General features: G+C 48.3%; 7 protein-coding genes across 7 annotated transcripts; 3 read left to right on the top strand and 4 right to left on the bottom strand.

Annotated features, from left to right (window-relative positions):
- Positions 1-705: 705 nt before the first annotated feature.
- LTR84_004447 (uncharacterized protein) lies at positions 706-2,495 on the top strand (the record flags this gene model as incomplete). The annotated part of the gene is given in 4 exon segments (XM_064848024.1): positions 706-777; positions 792-1,286; positions 1,346-1,399; positions 1,461-2,495. 4 exon segments carry the CDS (start codon positions 706-708, stop codon positions 2,493-2,495), a joined length of 1,656 nt encoding a protein of 551 aa, XP_064704563.1.
- A 239-nt stretch (positions 2,496-2,734) lies between these two features.
- Positions 2,735-4,600, bottom strand: LTR84_004448 (uncharacterized protein; the record flags this gene model as incomplete). Its single annotated transcript, XM_064848025.1, has 7 exons — positions 2,735-2,780; positions 2,835-2,975; positions 3,028-3,392; positions 3,449-3,508; positions 3,565-3,692; positions 3,752-3,857; positions 3,905-4,600. The coding sequence occupies 7 exons, from the start codon at positions 4,598-4,600 to the stop codon at positions 2,735-2,737; spliced, it is 1,542 nt and encodes a 513-aa protein (XP_064704564.1).
- A 630-nt stretch (positions 4,601-5,230) lies between these two features.
- LTR84_004449 (uncharacterized protein) lies at positions 5,231-6,088 on the top strand (the record flags this gene model as incomplete). Its single annotated transcript, XM_064848026.1, has 1 exon — positions 5,231-6,088. The coding sequence occupies one exon, from the start codon at positions 5,231-5,233 to the stop codon at positions 6,086-6,088; it is 858 nt and encodes a 285-aa protein (XP_064704565.1).
- A 112-nt stretch (positions 6,089-6,200) lies between these two features.
- On the bottom strand, positions 6,201-7,061 carry LTR84_004450 (uncharacterized protein; the record flags this gene model as incomplete). Its single annotated transcript, XM_064848027.1, has 2 exons — positions 6,201-6,631; positions 6,653-7,061. The coding sequence occupies 2 exons, from the start codon at positions 7,059-7,061 to the stop codon at positions 6,201-6,203; spliced, it is 840 nt and encodes a 279-aa protein (XP_064704566.1).
- Positions 7,062-7,711: 650 nt separating this feature from the next.
- Positions 7,712-8,722, bottom strand: LTR84_004451 (uncharacterized protein; the record flags this gene model as incomplete). The annotated part of the gene is made up of 1 exon (XM_064848028.1): positions 7,712-8,722. The coding sequence occupies one exon, from the start codon at positions 8,720-8,722 to the stop codon at positions 7,712-7,714; it is 1,011 nt and encodes a 336-aa protein (XP_064704567.1).
- A 624-nt stretch (positions 8,723-9,346) lies between these two features.
- LTR84_004452 (uncharacterized protein) lies at positions 9,347-10,765 on the top strand (the record flags this gene model as incomplete). The annotated part of the gene is made up of 1 exon (XM_064848029.1): positions 9,347-10,765. One exon carries the CDS (start codon positions 9,347-9,349, stop codon positions 10,763-10,765), a length of 1,419 nt encoding a protein of 472 aa, XP_064704568.1.
- Positions 10,766-11,138: 373 nt separating this feature from the next.
- On the bottom strand, positions 11,139-15,318 carry LTR84_004453 (uncharacterized protein; the record flags this gene model as incomplete). The annotated part of the gene is made up of 6 exons (XM_064848030.1): positions 11,139-11,226; positions 11,287-11,522; positions 11,725-12,357; positions 13,697-13,905; positions 13,957-14,989; positions 15,043-15,318. 6 exons carry the CDS (start codon positions 15,316-15,318, stop codon positions 11,139-11,141), a joined length of 2,475 nt encoding a protein of 824 aa, XP_064704569.1.
- Positions 15,319-15,788: the final 470 nt, after the last annotated feature.

A 15,788-nucleotide genomic window follows, 5' to 3' on the forward strand; every position in this document is an offset into this window, starting at 1 on the left:
CAACAGGTAGATCATGTGAGCGGGATAGTTAGACCTGAACAGTGGTTAAGCTTCTCGGCTAGGTACCTACCTATGACTACCTAAGTAACTACCTAAGTAACTAACTTAACTACCGATGTAGGCACTGTGGACAAACCACTCTACACAACCATCTTTCTTAACTACTTGTCTATGATAAACGCTTTCCATGTTGCAGCCTACTCTCAAACTAGTCACTAGAGGCCCATCATCTTCACCGTTGTGCCTCCTTGTATATATCCCACCTACTCACCCCGCAATTTAGCATTGTGTGGATAGTCCTCCTTGGTCCAAGGGCGCACCTTCCGATTTGGGTCATCATCCATTTCATCAATGCCTCACATCACTTGACCCATTTCTGAGAATATCCGACATAAGATTTGGTTCCTGGCATTTCACTGTTGTTGAGGGTGCTTCGCCTTTCTCTTTACAATGCTCTCGAGCTCCCTATACACAAGTTACAACAATCCATAAGGTATGGAGACTGGAAATGTCGCAACGTCGAACACTGTCCGTGGTTCGAGGCTGAAAAAAAGAGTCCGAGCACCTAGGGGGAGTGGCCTTCGGTCTAACAGAGGCTGGTAAGGAACTTCACCACTTTCTGAAATTTTTATCGACTCTCAATCCGATGTTGCTAACACGTGGGGTCCGCAAGCATTACGTGTCGTAAACGTCACCGCAAATGTGATGAAAGACACCCGAGATGCAGTAATTGCTCGAAAGGAGATCGTGAATGCCATTGGGATGGCGATGGTGCTGGTGACGACTCCCAGTCAATCACTGCCATCCCAGAACGCCAAGTGTCACTCCCTCCTCGGACAATTGAACAAGAGCAGAACCATGATGATGTGAATCAAGGTGTCTCTGGCGGGTTTTCTGAGGTCGACCCGTTCGATATAACTACAGCTCCTGGTGAGAGCTGTGCCTATGGGTTTTCTCCATTTTCAACCGAGACGACGGGGACTATGGTACAAGACCGCGCGACCTCGCGGTGGCTAAATCTTATAGTCAGTGATGTCACAGATAGTACCACAATCCCTCTCAACCAAGAACATCTCTCATTCAACAACAACGCTCCTCAGATACTTCCACACATCACCGCTACAGCGCCTTTGGCATCTGTTCTCCAAGGAGCCTTGCTTGTAACATCACCCAGTTCGTTGATTAGTATTTCTGATCAGGACGCCTGGCGATCGGCTGAGAACATCTCCTTGTCTGCTGAAGAGCAAGCCTTGTTCAGACACTTCGTTGAAGAATTAGCTTATTGGGTACGTTCACATTTCTTTTATATCCTCCTTTGCTCTTACAGCTCAATAACGGCAATCAGTTGGATTTGTTTGACACGAAATGCCATTTTGCTACATACATTCCGAGGCTCGCTGTAAGTAATGCCCTCAGCCAGGCTCTTTTGCCCAGCTGCTGACGAGTTCCATGATTTTAAGTGCAATAATGCCGGGCTAATGAATGCGATCCTCGCTCTTTCAGCCCAACATCGCTCTCATACCAGCAGAATTCATCCTAGCTTGCCATCACTTGATCCAAGCTTGGCTGTCCAATACTACTATCAAACATTGCGTTACATTCAAGACGCTATGCATCTTGCCAGCTACAACAAATCGGAAGAAATCCTCGCAACTGTCATGCTGGTGTCACTCTACGAGATGTTCGATGAATCATCCGTCGGATGGCAACGACATCTCAAAGGGGTCTTCTGGATCCAGCGAGCCCAGAACGTCAATGGCCTTTCTCCAGGATTGCGTCAAGCTTTATGGTGGTGGTGGATCCGTCAAGACCTGTGGGCAGCGCTTCGTGAAGGACGAAGATCAAACAGCTTCTGGACACCACCCCGGCCGGTCGTCGAACAAAACCAAGACGAATTAGCCGATTTCGCCACTATCCTTCTACGGGAGGCTGTGAATTTCGCAGCAAAACGCAGTACAGACGATGCTAGCAATATCGAGACTTTGCAGAGTCGTGTGAAACATGCAGAAATGCTGCAACGGAATCAGGAGTGCTGGTTCAAATGCCTGGGGCTGCCATTCCAGCCATTGCCGTATCTACTGAACAAGTTCGAGGATTCTGCAAGTGGCATTGCGCACAATTACCGTGAGCAGTTCGACCCAATCTGGATCCATCCTCCAAAGTTTGCTGCCGCCATTCAAATGTACAATCTTGCCCGGATATTGGTGTATCTACATTGCCCAATCTTGGATGGATTAGGGAGTCAGTCAAGGATGCAAAAAGCTATGCAAGAGGCATGTACTACCATATATGGCATCGCTGTTACGCTCGACCATTCGGGAGCTCATATTATGTCTTCGCAATGCCTCTATGGGGCTGGGTTCTGCGAAATGAACGAAAAACGTCAAGCAGGTATTCTCGCTCTACTGGATGAATGTGAAAGATGTAGCGGGTGGTCTGTACGGCAGCTGCGCCATAACCTACAGCGTCAATGGGCTGGAAATGGAGAACATTAGGATGCTGAATGAGAACTATTCACGATGACTTGTGATTTGCGACATATGCTGCACTGAAGTGAGGCTATCACTACACCGAAATCTAGCTCTGGCAGTTCTCATCGGTCTTCAGAGATCTGTGGCCTTCTTTGTTCAGCTCGGAGCACCAGTCGTGCATCTGCAAAGCTCTTGACGGGAAGACATATGTCTAGCGTCCTCAGAGCTGGCATGAAAGAATGCTCCCTTGCTCTAATGATACTTTACGGAGAGTATCTATGGCGCTTGTTTTCCTTATCGGTTTGGTCCCTAAGGAAAATAATTAGTATGCCATTCGCCACTATAAGGAAGGTTTGGACGCACTGTAATCCAGAGACGATCTCTTCGCTCATGTCCCCAGTTGCATATGCAGGGTCGGTCAATGCCTTTTTGTCCCGGCGTCGATTCTCGGCTTGCATCAGAGTCCACTGTGTACCCATGATGCAGATGAAGATACTGAGTACGCTGTGAACAGAATTTAGCTTGTAATCAATATTTGCTGAGATTTTCCGCTTACCTCATGACGAATGTGAGCCCCGTGTGGAACCTGGGGCTTTCCGAGTTAAGGAATGTCTGAGGGCAGACGATGTTGATGACGCAGTACGCCACGAATGTCATGGATGTGGTCACAGCCTTCTTTGTAAAGCCTCCAATATTCGCACCAATGACAGACATGATAACGTTGTAATTGGCAGTCGCGAATGCAATCATAGTAACACCTGCAAACCTGCGTTGCTTATATTGTTCTTCTGCCGGTGTGACGTATAAGATAGCACAACCAACAACCGCAAAGCATGTAGCAAACGCGGTGAGAGGCTGCTTGTAGTTTCGAAGTTGGCGAACGTAAGTAGGGGGAAAAGAGACAAGGAGGACGACCGCGACCTGATTTCATATCGATTTAGCTAGATGATGTGCGGTTTGATGCCAGTGAGCCTTACCTGAAGCGCGTAAGCGGGTGCTGAGTATAATTGCGCTTTCAAAGCAGTGTATCCGAACCCCTAACAACATGTTAGACTCGTCCGGCATCAGGAATAGATCTCATCCATCTACGAACCTTGATGATTATACCCAAGAAGTTGGTCTGCACACTTCCAGCTGCCTGGGCAAAGAACATTGAAAATGTAATAAGCCAGACACGAATGTCCAGCATGGCTTCCCGGAATTGTGGCCACTTAAAGGTTGCTATACAAACGACGATCAACAAAAAGAACGCTCGCCAGGGTTTTCAGATTTTGACTCACTGTTCTTGATTCCAGTCTGGTCTTTCGCAATACGCGCAATTGCCACCACTTTCTCCCTTTCATTCAGCCACTTGACACCTTCTGGCGAATCGGGCATAAAGAACCACTTGAAGTGTCAATGTCTGTGCATCTCAGATTGGCTTCATGACTTACCAGTACCACACCCATAAGGCAGCTGCAAAGCCCCAGCAGAAGGAAGATCAGCTGCCATGATGATAGTGGACCAGATTCCACCTTGCCCAGGCCATAAAAGACCATCAGGAAAGGAATAGGCAGCGCCCCATTGAGCACAGTCCAGACTCCGAGGCGAGAAGGCTGTTCCCGGTGAGTGTACCACATCGTCGTGATCATCAAGAGGCCAGGCACCAGCACAGATTCAAATAATCCTAGGAGGAATCTCATAGCGGCCAGAGTAGCAAAGCCTTTGGCGCCAATGCAACCAAGTAAGGTTATACCCCAACAAAAGTATGCCACAGCGAGAACCTTGCCGACATGGAAGTATTGGAGGACTCGGCCTACAAGGGCAGAGCCAAGCAGGGCGCCGAAGAAGAAGATTGAAACACACCAGGAATACTCCTGGGCGACCAAACCAAGGTCTTCGCGTAAACCGTACGTAGCTGCGGATCCCAGACCGGCCTTATCCACGTACTGCAATCCACAAGCCACTGCCGCGAGAGGCAGAATTCTCAGATCGATTTTTCGAAGGACTGCATTGCTCTCTTCCTCCGTGAAACCGAGTTGATCACTCTCTAGCACTTTTGCTGCTGCATTGTCACCGTCCTTTGGTATGGAGAATTCGACTTGGTTCGCAGGGGCTGTGCCAAGTTCGACATCATTCTTCGAACCCATATTGATATTGTGGCCAAGAAACGCCGTAGGGCAAGAATATTTGGTGAGGTTGATGTCGGTCGAAAAGTGTCCATCATCCTGGCGCAGAGTCGATCCCTTTTATCCTGACTATGGGGATTGACATTGTATGGTGCGGGTAAGTTCAGGCCCGAATCTTCTCCTGGGTCGCGTTGTCTCGTGGCTCCGGGGTACGGGGAAGGGAAACTTTGAGATACGGGGAGGTTGTCACACTACAGGTTAGACGAGAGGATGTACGCTTGGCATCATTCGTCCTGGTCACGGTGTCAGATGTGCCGCGTGCCGCGTCCACTGGGACCCTTTGCAAGAACGCTTTCTGAATTACAAGTTGCTTGACTTTTTGTACCAAGCGTAACAGAACATGACCGGAGATCATGGTTCAAGTGTATGCCTTTCTGTTCTTGCATACACGATACCCATCAACGCTTTGATACCCAGCAACCTCAAAATGCCCCCCTGGAAAATCGATGTACATTCACATATAGTGCCTCCTAGATGGCGAGAAGAATGTCGACGCCGAGGTTATGAAGTCCCTGTAAGCCATTACTGGAACAACTAGCACATGAGTTCTAACTAGCACAGTCATGGAACGTCGATGAGCATATCTCATTAATGGATAGCTTGTGCATCCAGAAGTCCATCGTTAGTGTTACCGCCCCAGGCTCACACTTGGAACCCGGAGATGATCACCTGGGAAGACAGCTGGCACGGGAATGTAACAATTTCATGGCTAGTATTGTGAAAGCACACCCTTTACGATTCGGATTCTTTGCATCTTTGCCTCTCCCAGATATTGAGGGATCTCTTCGGGAAATTGACTACGCAATCAACGTGTTGGGCGCTGATGGAATTGGTCTAATGTCAAACAGCCACGGCATATATCCCGGAGACTCTACATTTGAAGCAATCTTCCAGAGATTGGATACTCTTGGTGCCAAAGTCTTCATCCATCCAAATCATTGTCGATATGCACACGTTGCTGGATCATTTCAGAAGATTCCCGAGCTTTTACCGGTTGTACCTTCGTCAATTTTGGAATACTTCTTCGATACCGGACGAGCACTCACATCACTTCTACATTCGGGGACAGCGGCGGCACATCCAAATGTCACCTTCATCATCGCCCATTGTGGTGCCATTCTGCCTCTTGTTCTTGAAAAGATCACTGGGTTTGCAACAAAATGCCTGAACATGCGAGGACTTCCCACATCAGAGGACGTCAGAGCGGACCTCAACCGACACTTCTTCTTTGATACCGCAGGGTTCATGTGTCCCGACCAGTTGCCGGCGATCTTGAAGCTTGTCACTCCAGACAGACTACTCTTCGGCACAGATCTTCCCTTCTTGCCATTCGCAGTGGCAAAGGATCTGTCACAGGAATTAGATGACAGTATACAAACTCACTGTGGTCAACAATGGCTGTCAGATGTCTACTGCTTAAATGCAGAAAAGCTCCTACGACGCGAATGATTCAGATGTAACAGGTACAGAATTTAGATAGTCGCATTGTCGTTCTTCACAAGCTAGAGCCCCAGATAGCGCCATAGACTCGTACAAGAAGCATTTGATCTTAGGTTATAATCTAGTAATTCGCTTGGCCTCCGTCCACTTTGAAAGTCCCTCCTGTCAAAAACTGAGCATCATCACTGGCGAGAAAGGTGACCATAGCCGCTATGTCGTCTGCTTCAGCCAACCGACCCAAAGGTAGGGCTGCTAGCATCTCTTTGATCTTATGCTCCGGCCAGCAGTCCAGGAACATTGGACTATTTACGCCACAGGGGTGTACCGTGTTGACTCGAATTCCATATTGGCCCAACTCGGCAGCACCATACATTGCAAGGCTTCGCAGTGCCTGCTTTGAGCAGCCATATGCAGTCATGCCGGGACGAGCGATGAGCCCAGCGGCTGATGATGCCAGAATGATGCTCCCTTGTCCACTACCACTGTCTCTCATGATCCTTCCGGCATGTTTTAGCCCGATGAATGCTTCTGCATGTAAGTCTTCAAGCGTGCCTGCTTACGGAGCATACTCACCGGACTTGGTATTGACGTTCATGCAACGGTCGAATAATTCCACACTTGTATCCAGTAGGGGTGTTGCCTGGTATGATATACCCGCATTGAGGAAGCAGGTGTCGAGGCCTCCAAAAGTGGCAACACTTTGCTTCAATGCGTTCTCCATTTGCAACTCATCGGTGACGTCTGCTTTGATTGCTAATATCCTCTCCTGGGGAGATTCGATGGAAGACTTGCAACCCGCGCTCAGAGTTGTTTTTGCGACATTAAGTTGGGTCTCATTGAGGTCAATCAAGACCACCTTCGCCCCTTCGAGAAGACAGCGTTGTGCAGTGACCACCCCAATGTTGCCAGCCCCGCCAGTAATGACAATGATTTTATCCTGAAGCCTGCCAGAGATGGGCTTCAATTTCTTGTTCACAGCCATTGGAAGTTCGAGCCAAAGGATATGTAATACTGGCAGGAAATACTATCACGCAACTACTTTATAGCTTGCAAGCTGATACAAGTTTGTATTTTGTCAGACTGCATTATATACGATTTCCCGAATTGCAACACGGTTGGGGTAACCTTTGTCCAAGCGAGCCCAGGTCAGGTGGGGAAGAGGTTGGAATAGGGTCCACAGCCATCCCCACGGGGCGGTAGCCACACCTCGTTAGGCACCCTTCTAATTTGATAGCTCACAACTCAGATGCGCGTAGCGGACTGAGCAGGGTCCTCGACATCTCAGGTCGTGGAAGCCCTCTCCATCTTTTTCACTTCTGAAACTTCTCTCATGGAGGTGCCTAAAGGAGTCAGCTTTCAATTCTTGGAAATCAGGGTTCAGACAACCGCCAGAGCTTCCATTGGGTAGAGCAGGGCTGGAAATGATACTGCCTCGATCACTCCAACAAGACTGACTATTGTTTACGGGATAGTTTTGTCACCTGGCACGAGGTGGCATGATGCTATGGCTATTATCGGTTGCAGGACTCTGGACTACTTGAATCGTCTCCCTACCAGTGCTTCAGCCTTGTCACAGCGCACGCTTATGATTGGACATGTTCTTGGACGGTATACCACTACTTAATATGTCATTCATTCACCAGTCTTGCTCTCTGTTTCCAATGATGCCACTAATTGCTTCCACAGCTTCATGGCCTTCTGAGCTTGACGAATGGGTGTTTCAGGATCTGGATCAGCTGTTGAGGCATGAAATGATTCCATACTTACCCATCCTTGGTAGCCCATTTCCAACACTAAAGTCCTCACGATCTCGTCTACCGGCATATAGCCGCCCAGTTCCAAATCACCAGGAAAGACCCGGCCGTTGCGAGACCATTGCATTAAGGGGTGTTGTTGAGAATTGAAGAATGGATGTGAAGGTGAAAGAGGAGTGTCCATCTTCATAGCTTCTGAGAGCTGGATGTACCAGATCTTCTGCACATCAACCATTCGTGCGAGATCGGCAAGATCAGCTTTCAAACTTTCGAGGGCATTTGGTCGTAGACCGTCTAGGGCCTCGGGATCCCCATACACCTTTGCAAGTGTGTGGTAGGTATCGATGCACATCCCGAAATTTGAGCGATCAACTTTTTGTACTACCGCCCACGTTGTTTGCCAGCTGTCCACATGTGCTCCCCATGCCATATATTCATAGGCAAGACGGATGGGAGGGGAATAGGATGCTGCCAGGTCTGCAAGCTCTCTAAAATCTTCCACGACTTTCTCCCCGCCTGTTGCAATCTCTAGGCTGGTGTGAAACATGGACGGTATCAAAAGTATGTCTGCTCCCAGAATCTGGCAGATTTCAAAAAACACCATGGCTTTGGCTAGCTTCTCTTCGTGTCTGCTTTTACTGAGAAGGCCTTCGTAGTTCTTGAAGGGCTGAAATACTATTACCTTCAGGCCGTATTGATCACAGAGCTTGCGAAAGAGACGAGCATTGCTGTAGAGGTTTTCTTGAAACGGTCGAGTGATATTTGTCTGTCTTCGACTGGGAAGCTTGATGTCCTCATAGAACAGTTCAATGGCCTCAAAGCCGGCTTGCGCCGTAGCCTTAATCTTTGGCTCTAACTCATGATGAGTTGTGGCGCGGGCAATGGACATTGATGCCACTGCAGGCCTTAGCCGCTTGGATATAGCGGTACGATCTGTAGAGATCATGGTAAAGAGCGAAGTACGCAGAGTAGTTGTACTGAGATTCGGCTGATTTGCAAAAGCGGATTGAGTATATCAAAGATCCAACGTCTTGGAGAAGCAAAAATCCCTTTTGTCACTAGGACTAAGGGATATGGGCGATCGAGCGAAAGACGTCAGCGTACCTCTGGCATCAGAACGGTGCCCATGATACAGTTGCCCAATGTTCTGTCTGACAAAAGAGAAGAATAAGTATCACGTAAAGCTAAATTTGTAGACCACAAGACACAGCTGTGGTCGCGAGACGCGGATTGCTCCAATGTTGGAGATGCGGGCGCTCTACAAAGTACTGAGTGGGCTTCGAATTGCACGTGGCTAGCTCTGACAAGGATGATCTCCGCTACTACTTCGATACTCCATGAGTGCGCTCTGAATTTATTGGCAAGTCGGATAATTCATGTGATGACAAAACTTGTACAAGCCTACCGGCAGGAATATCAGTTTCATTGCCGCCGCCTTTCTTTTCACGACAAGAATAACCCAAATATTTGAGTCGGTGAGATCTTGTCCATAACCCCTGAAAGAGCTCAAGATATGGCTATTCAAACACAACATGTGGATCTTCTGGTCTTGGGAGGTGGCTTGTCAGGCCTCTCAACGGCCATGCACGCCTGTGAGATGGCTGGAGGAAATGACTTCTCAGTCCTTGTAATAGAGAAGACCGAAGCACTTGGCGGCTCGTCGCAATACTCGTCTGGAATGTTCTGGGCACCAAAAGACAAAAGCATGGCCCATGAAACAATTCAGTACGGAGAGCACGGACTTATCGATAAGCTCATCGATGGACATCGAAGTGCAGTGGACTGGTTCCGAACGCAAGGCTTAAGGGTGTCTGATGAGTTCCCTGGCATTATGTCGATTGGTTTGGGATATCCTATTGACATAAAAGCTCTCACACAGTTGGCCATCGATAAGATACGTGCTCGATCCACTGCAAAGATTCTACTGAACACCTCCGCAATCTCGCTTTTGCAAGACTACCGTTCAGGCCCAGTACGGGGCGCCATTATCCTTCCTGATGGCGGCGAACCTATAGAGGTCCATGCAAAGACTACTGTCATCTCGATGGGAGGGTTTCAAGGATCGCCCAAGCTAGTATCTCGATATATTGGTCCTGGGGCAGATAATATTTTTGTACGCTCCAACCGAGGCAATACTGGAGACGGGCTCTCGCTCGCTTCTAAAGCTGGAGCTGGCAGCTCACGAGGGATGTCCACATTTTATGGACATTTGTTACCGTCCCCGTTACAAGCATCTGAGGTCGATCCTTTCCAATTCCTTCATATCGCTCAATTCCAGTCAAGTCGTACAGTACTTGTGAATCGACGTGGGAAACGCTTCTGTGACGAGACAATGGGTGATGAAGTGTCGAATCAAGCAGTTGCTCAACAAGAAAACCGAATCGCTTACATGATCCTGTCAGACGAAGCGAGAGAGAAATATGCCACAGGAGAGCCCTGGCCAAATGCTGGATTTGTGGACCGTATCCAAAAAGCCAAAGATGTTGGTGGACGAGTGTTCAAGGTCAAAACTGTTGAAGGGTTGGTACAGGGATTGGCGACATGGGGAGTTGCCGCCACAAATCTGAAGAACACTATTCAAGGCTATAATACCGCGGCAAGGCTTCTGGAAAGTGGTTCAAAGGTCGATCCCAGCAACCTCGACGCCCCTATCGGCACAAATGAGTACGGGAAGCCACCCCATGGACCGATAACGGATGATAATGGACCTTTTTGGGCGTTGGAAGTCCAACCGTCCATTACACTGACATATGGAGGTACCAAGATCAACAGTTCTTCGCAGGCGCTGACCCAGAACGGAAGAGCGATTGAGAATCTCTATGTGACTGGGGTGGACGCTGGAGGCTTTAGCAACTACAGATATTGTGCAGGGCTGGCTTTGGCTTGGGTGACGGGGAAATGGGCAGGTGAGGCAGCTGTGGGTGGAAGATAGTATTTCGTCCCATATATTTTGTGGAGAAGGTAGATTTCCAGATAAACCATACTAAATACACACATGTGTGCTGCAAAAGATGCTAGTATTAGGAGATAGTTTGGCATCTACGTTTGAAATCCAGAAAGTAAGTGTGAAGGTTCATTCTCGTGAAGGCCCAATTCCGATTTTATCCCATCATCTCCCTCCAGGTGAACGCACCATGTCAGAAAATTACTATCAAACAATGCCGCCTGAGCACCCACAATGCTGAATAAAATGATTAATTCGTAATGATATCATCATCAACATTCGAGGTCTTGTCCCGAGATCGAAGTCTGATGGGTCATGCTAAGTCGTGCACGCTCTCTAGAATCATGCTGTGGGATATTTTTCACCACGCACCAACGCTGCCGTGGATTGGAATATCAATTCCAGTGGTGTAGCTTGCCGCATCGGACAGGAGATAGGTATACGCGCCGCTGCATGAAGAATTATCAGAGAATCCCGTCCTGGTTCCCGCCGAGTGTTTTGAAACTTACCCAAGTTCTTGAGGAAGCCCTAACCGTGGCATGCCGCGCCAATACTTCATTTTGTTTGTCCAGTCAGGGTCGTTGGCGACATGTGCAGACAGCTCAGTCTTGATGAATCCAGGTGACACTGTGTTAACCCTGATTCCATGCTCTGCCCATTCCATGGCGACGGTCTTTGCAATGCTTCGAAGTGCCGCTTTGGTTGCTCCGTATGGGGCCGAAGGGACGGTCCAGTCAACAGTTAGCTTGTCAAAGTAGCAACACAGTGTCCATATCGTCTACCTTATTTGGAGCATGTGACGCCATGGAAGATGTGATAACAATTGAGCCTTTGATACCAAGTTTCATGAAAACCCTAGCGGCGGCAGTTATACAATGCCAGGTTCCGTGAACCTGTACCACGCATATAAGCTTTTATTGGATCGTCTGCATTATCAGCCAGCTCACATTGATATTAAATAGGTTGTCAATGTCATCTCTGCTGAAGTCCAGAGCAGCCTTGTGTGCAGTGACCCCTGCATTTGCCACGAGACCATCGAGCCGAGAGGTTTCTGCTACAATGGTCTCAATCGCCTGACTTACACACTTTTCGTCTGTAATATCTGCACGAATATATTTCAACTGCCCGGGGAAGAGTGCTTGGAGAGACTCTAACTGGGAATCTGGAGGGCTGACGTCGAGGGAGTAGACATATTCCGCACCATTCAAGAGGAAGACTTCTGCGAGCGCGAGACCTATGCCTTGATTCGCTCCTGTGACTGATAAATTTAGGTCAGACTTGGATCCTGGGCGACGACAATCATAAAACATCTGCATACCTGCGATGATTTTGTTTTTCAGAGTCACCTGATATGCTCCCTGCTCCCTGCTTTGACTACGAGTCTCACCGCCATGGACTTCCATGCCTGTCATGAAGGACAAATATGTTTCAATCCAGTTGAATAAGGGTCCTTTTGTGCCAGCCTTAGTATGCTCGATTTTAAAGAGCTGCTCCAGAATGTTGTGGCTGGACGTGTTTGTAGCAGTCGAGCGAGGTCCAGTAGATTGATCATTGTTGTCCCATCGAACGTCTGTTCCACCCTAACATCTTGGGTCGACTCAGAAATACACGTCACATGTCTGAGCAAGAGGTATGGTTTGAGATAGCCAGCGAGGACTCACACAAACCACAATCAGTAAGAGTTGGTGGCTGTCTCGTGATCATACCCCAAATCTTGATTGTGGGGTGGACGCGTCCCGCGGGCTTCGAAGAACGTTCCCCAGTCAGGAGCAGGATGAAAATTCGTGGGGAAGTTGGCATTGGCCCCAGGCACAGAGGCGCACCTGAGTACGAGACGAGGGAAGTGGTAATTAGCTGCACCGTACCGTTGTGTAATATTAATATTTATGACGCGCGTGTCCCATCGTCGTCTCGAGACCAAAGTTTACTTGAGGATGGTCGGCAAACGCGGCATATGGCAGTGACTCTAGTTCGGTAACGGACTGAAATAAATCAATTACCTCGGTGTACTTAGCCCCCAGGCACCTTACGTAGCTGCTGAATCACAACTCATCAATGGTTATCATTTGTTTACCGGAGTTCCACGCTCTCCAAATCAACAACGACGACCTTTTTGTGCTACAGTATTTATTTTCTTTTATACACCTCCTGTGATTCTTACTGGTAACAGAAATCGCCTTCTCTAACACGAATCTTATTCACCACTAACACAAAACGGGAGGAGGTAAGAACAGTAGTGTATTTCCCATGATACATCGACGATCAGCGCTGCCAGGAGAGTGGTCCTATGAATACCAGTCCGACTCTTAGGAATCGAAAAAGAAATCGACACACAAATTTTGTACCTCGTAGGGATATATCAAGTACCTATTTTTAGTGTGTGGATACATGGACTCTGTTCAGGACGAGATCCATCAGCTTTGATACCAAGGATACAGGAGTCAGACTACCGAGACTACTCTCCTGGCAGCGGTGTCGAAGATTCCAGGACGGCTCAAGTTCGTTTGATCCTTTCAAAGTCTTGAGTTATCTCTGCTTAAATTAGGCAGCTACTTCCCCTCAAGATAAGTACTGATCATAAATATTTTGCGACACAGGTCATCTGCCTAGACACGATGTACAATCCGCTTCGAATAACTAAGTCGTACTAAAGCCTTGTAGAGATCCAAGGCATGAAATAGCTCAAAGATGACACTCTCTGCGGTGTCCTACAAGGCTGCAAACATACTATTGCAGACCCAACATCTTCATAAGACTCCATCGTCCGCAGTCGAGATGCGTGTACCATTCATAACGACTTCGATATCAAGCAATTGGGTACAAGACGGAAATTGCCTCATGTGATGTATCGGAATTGGGGATTCTGCGGCCTCAAGTTAGCTTCACCAAAGCAGGAGCAAAGGCCAGGCGAGGACTCACGGTTTTATCTGTCAAGTCGTCTTCATAGGCATGCTCAAATCCTTCAAGTGTTCCTGTCTTATCCCGGCGGTTGTTCTCCCAGATACAAATGAAACGATAGACAATGGCCAAAACTGCGGCAGCAATTGCGGTGGCAACGACTACAACGAATCCATGTTCGTATCTTGGTGCATCCTTTGGCTTGAAAACCAAGGGCCCCACGAAGTTGCCTGGTACTTATGTCAAATTGTGCTTCAATGGAGTCGAGGGATCGCACTCACCTAAGCAATATCCAATATACAAACCGGACGACGCTAGTGAGCGCTTGGTATATCCAGCAGTGTTGGCAAGAGACAGTCCCATGAGCACTGCATAGCCACCACCAACTGATGGGAGTATGTAGCAGGCAAATAATAGTGCACCGGTTTGTCCTAGAGGCAGAAGCCAGAGCAAGAGTGAAGCTAAAACCGTGCCCATCTGGCAAGCGAAAACAAGATAGGTACGGATGTTCTTGTACCTGTACGCCAAGTACGGTGCGACCAGTTGCAAGGTCCCAGCATAGAATCCAGCTGGCATCAGGAGCAAGAGCGAATTGAGTAGGCTAAATCCAAAGCCATTAATGATAATGGGAATGAACGTCGAAATAGGCCCATTCGCAACCATACAGAGAAAGGCAATAGAGAACATAAACCAGAATTTGTAGTCGAAAAGTAACTCAATAGCCTGGTTCCCTTTGAAATGGGTATTTCTTACTCCGGAATTGTTCTCTCGCATTCTGGATACGGCAATAAAACGTTCGCGCTCGGTGAATCCCTTTGCTCGAATCGGGTCGGGTGGGAGGATAAATAGGATTGCGATACCCCAGAGGATAGTGATTGCACCAGCAAAAATGTACATGTATCGCCATGGGGACAGTGAGCCACGAATATGGCCAAGTCCATAATTTACAAGTGGCGAAAATATAGAGACATACCCTGTGCAGCTGTACCAGACACCCATGCGCAGTGCCTGTTCATTCTTGCGATAGAAACCACCAACAATGAGCATGAACATTGGTGAGATACCTGCTTCTGTAAAACCGAGAAAGAACCTTTGAGCATACAGGCCTTGATAGGTAGTGCAGGCGGGTGTGACGATGAGGGTTATCCCCCAGACGGTGGTAATAGCCGATGCCACGCGTTCGATAGGGTAGCGCTGTGCAAGAACCACAGCGGGATAGGCACCTGCTATGAATCCAAGATAAAATATCGCCGAGGAAAAAGAATAACGATTGCCAGTGGTGAGTTCAAGATCCTTCCTGAGTCCAAAGAGTGCCTAACTCAATATGTCAGCACTATGCGTGGACAAAGAGCAAGAGTCGTTGTTACCGCTTGCCCCAACATTGCTTTATCATAGTACAAAAGAGAATAGGTCCCGCAAAGGACGGGGAGCAGCTTCCAGTCTATCTTTCTCCGAAGCTTTTGCTCTTCCATCGTTGTCCAGCTCTGGTCACCATGGTACGCGGCAAGGACCTTGACAGCCTCATCGTCATGGAGGGTATCGATGTGCTTCAAGCCCGTTTCTTCATCGCCCATGGCCGTTGTGTTGGCAGGGATCTTGACATCCTCTGAGATAGTTGTATCTGCCTTTTCGTGCTGCGACATTGTTCAATGCCTCGAGGGAGGGATAAAGATAATTGGAAACCGAGCAACGATACGCTGACTGGTACTTCAAGAGTCCATGAGGATGCAAGACGTCTTTTATCGACGGTCCAGTGCCGGACTGCTCAGCATGGTTTCTTAAATGAGCTTCGTCTGTTTTCATCTCCATTGTGGGTATTCGGATGTCTAGGATCTGGAGTACAGGCATGGGCGCGAGCAACATCCGGGGTGAACACGCCAAGCGGTTGCCGGTACATCATTAGCGAAATGCAACGCGAATGTGTGCCGATCTTCGGTAACCCGCAACGAGTTAGCGGAATTGGCACCATGTATTGCACCTCAGCTACCCATCAAGGTGCATTACTAACTTTTTGCATGGATGGCTCTACCAGTAGTACAAGGCGTGGAACCGAGAAATAGTTTCTGAGACTATGTGAAGAATTACCCAAACGTGTGGCGAGCTCCAGCGAACA

Source organism: Exophiala bonariae (assembly GCF_035927105.1).
Source record: "Exophiala bonariae strain CCFEE 5792 chromosome Unknown scaffold_19, whole genome shotgun sequence".
Classification (NCBI taxonomy): domain Eukaryota; kingdom Fungi; phylum Ascomycota; class Eurotiomycetes; order Chaetothyriales; family Herpotrichiellaceae; genus Exophiala; species Exophiala bonariae.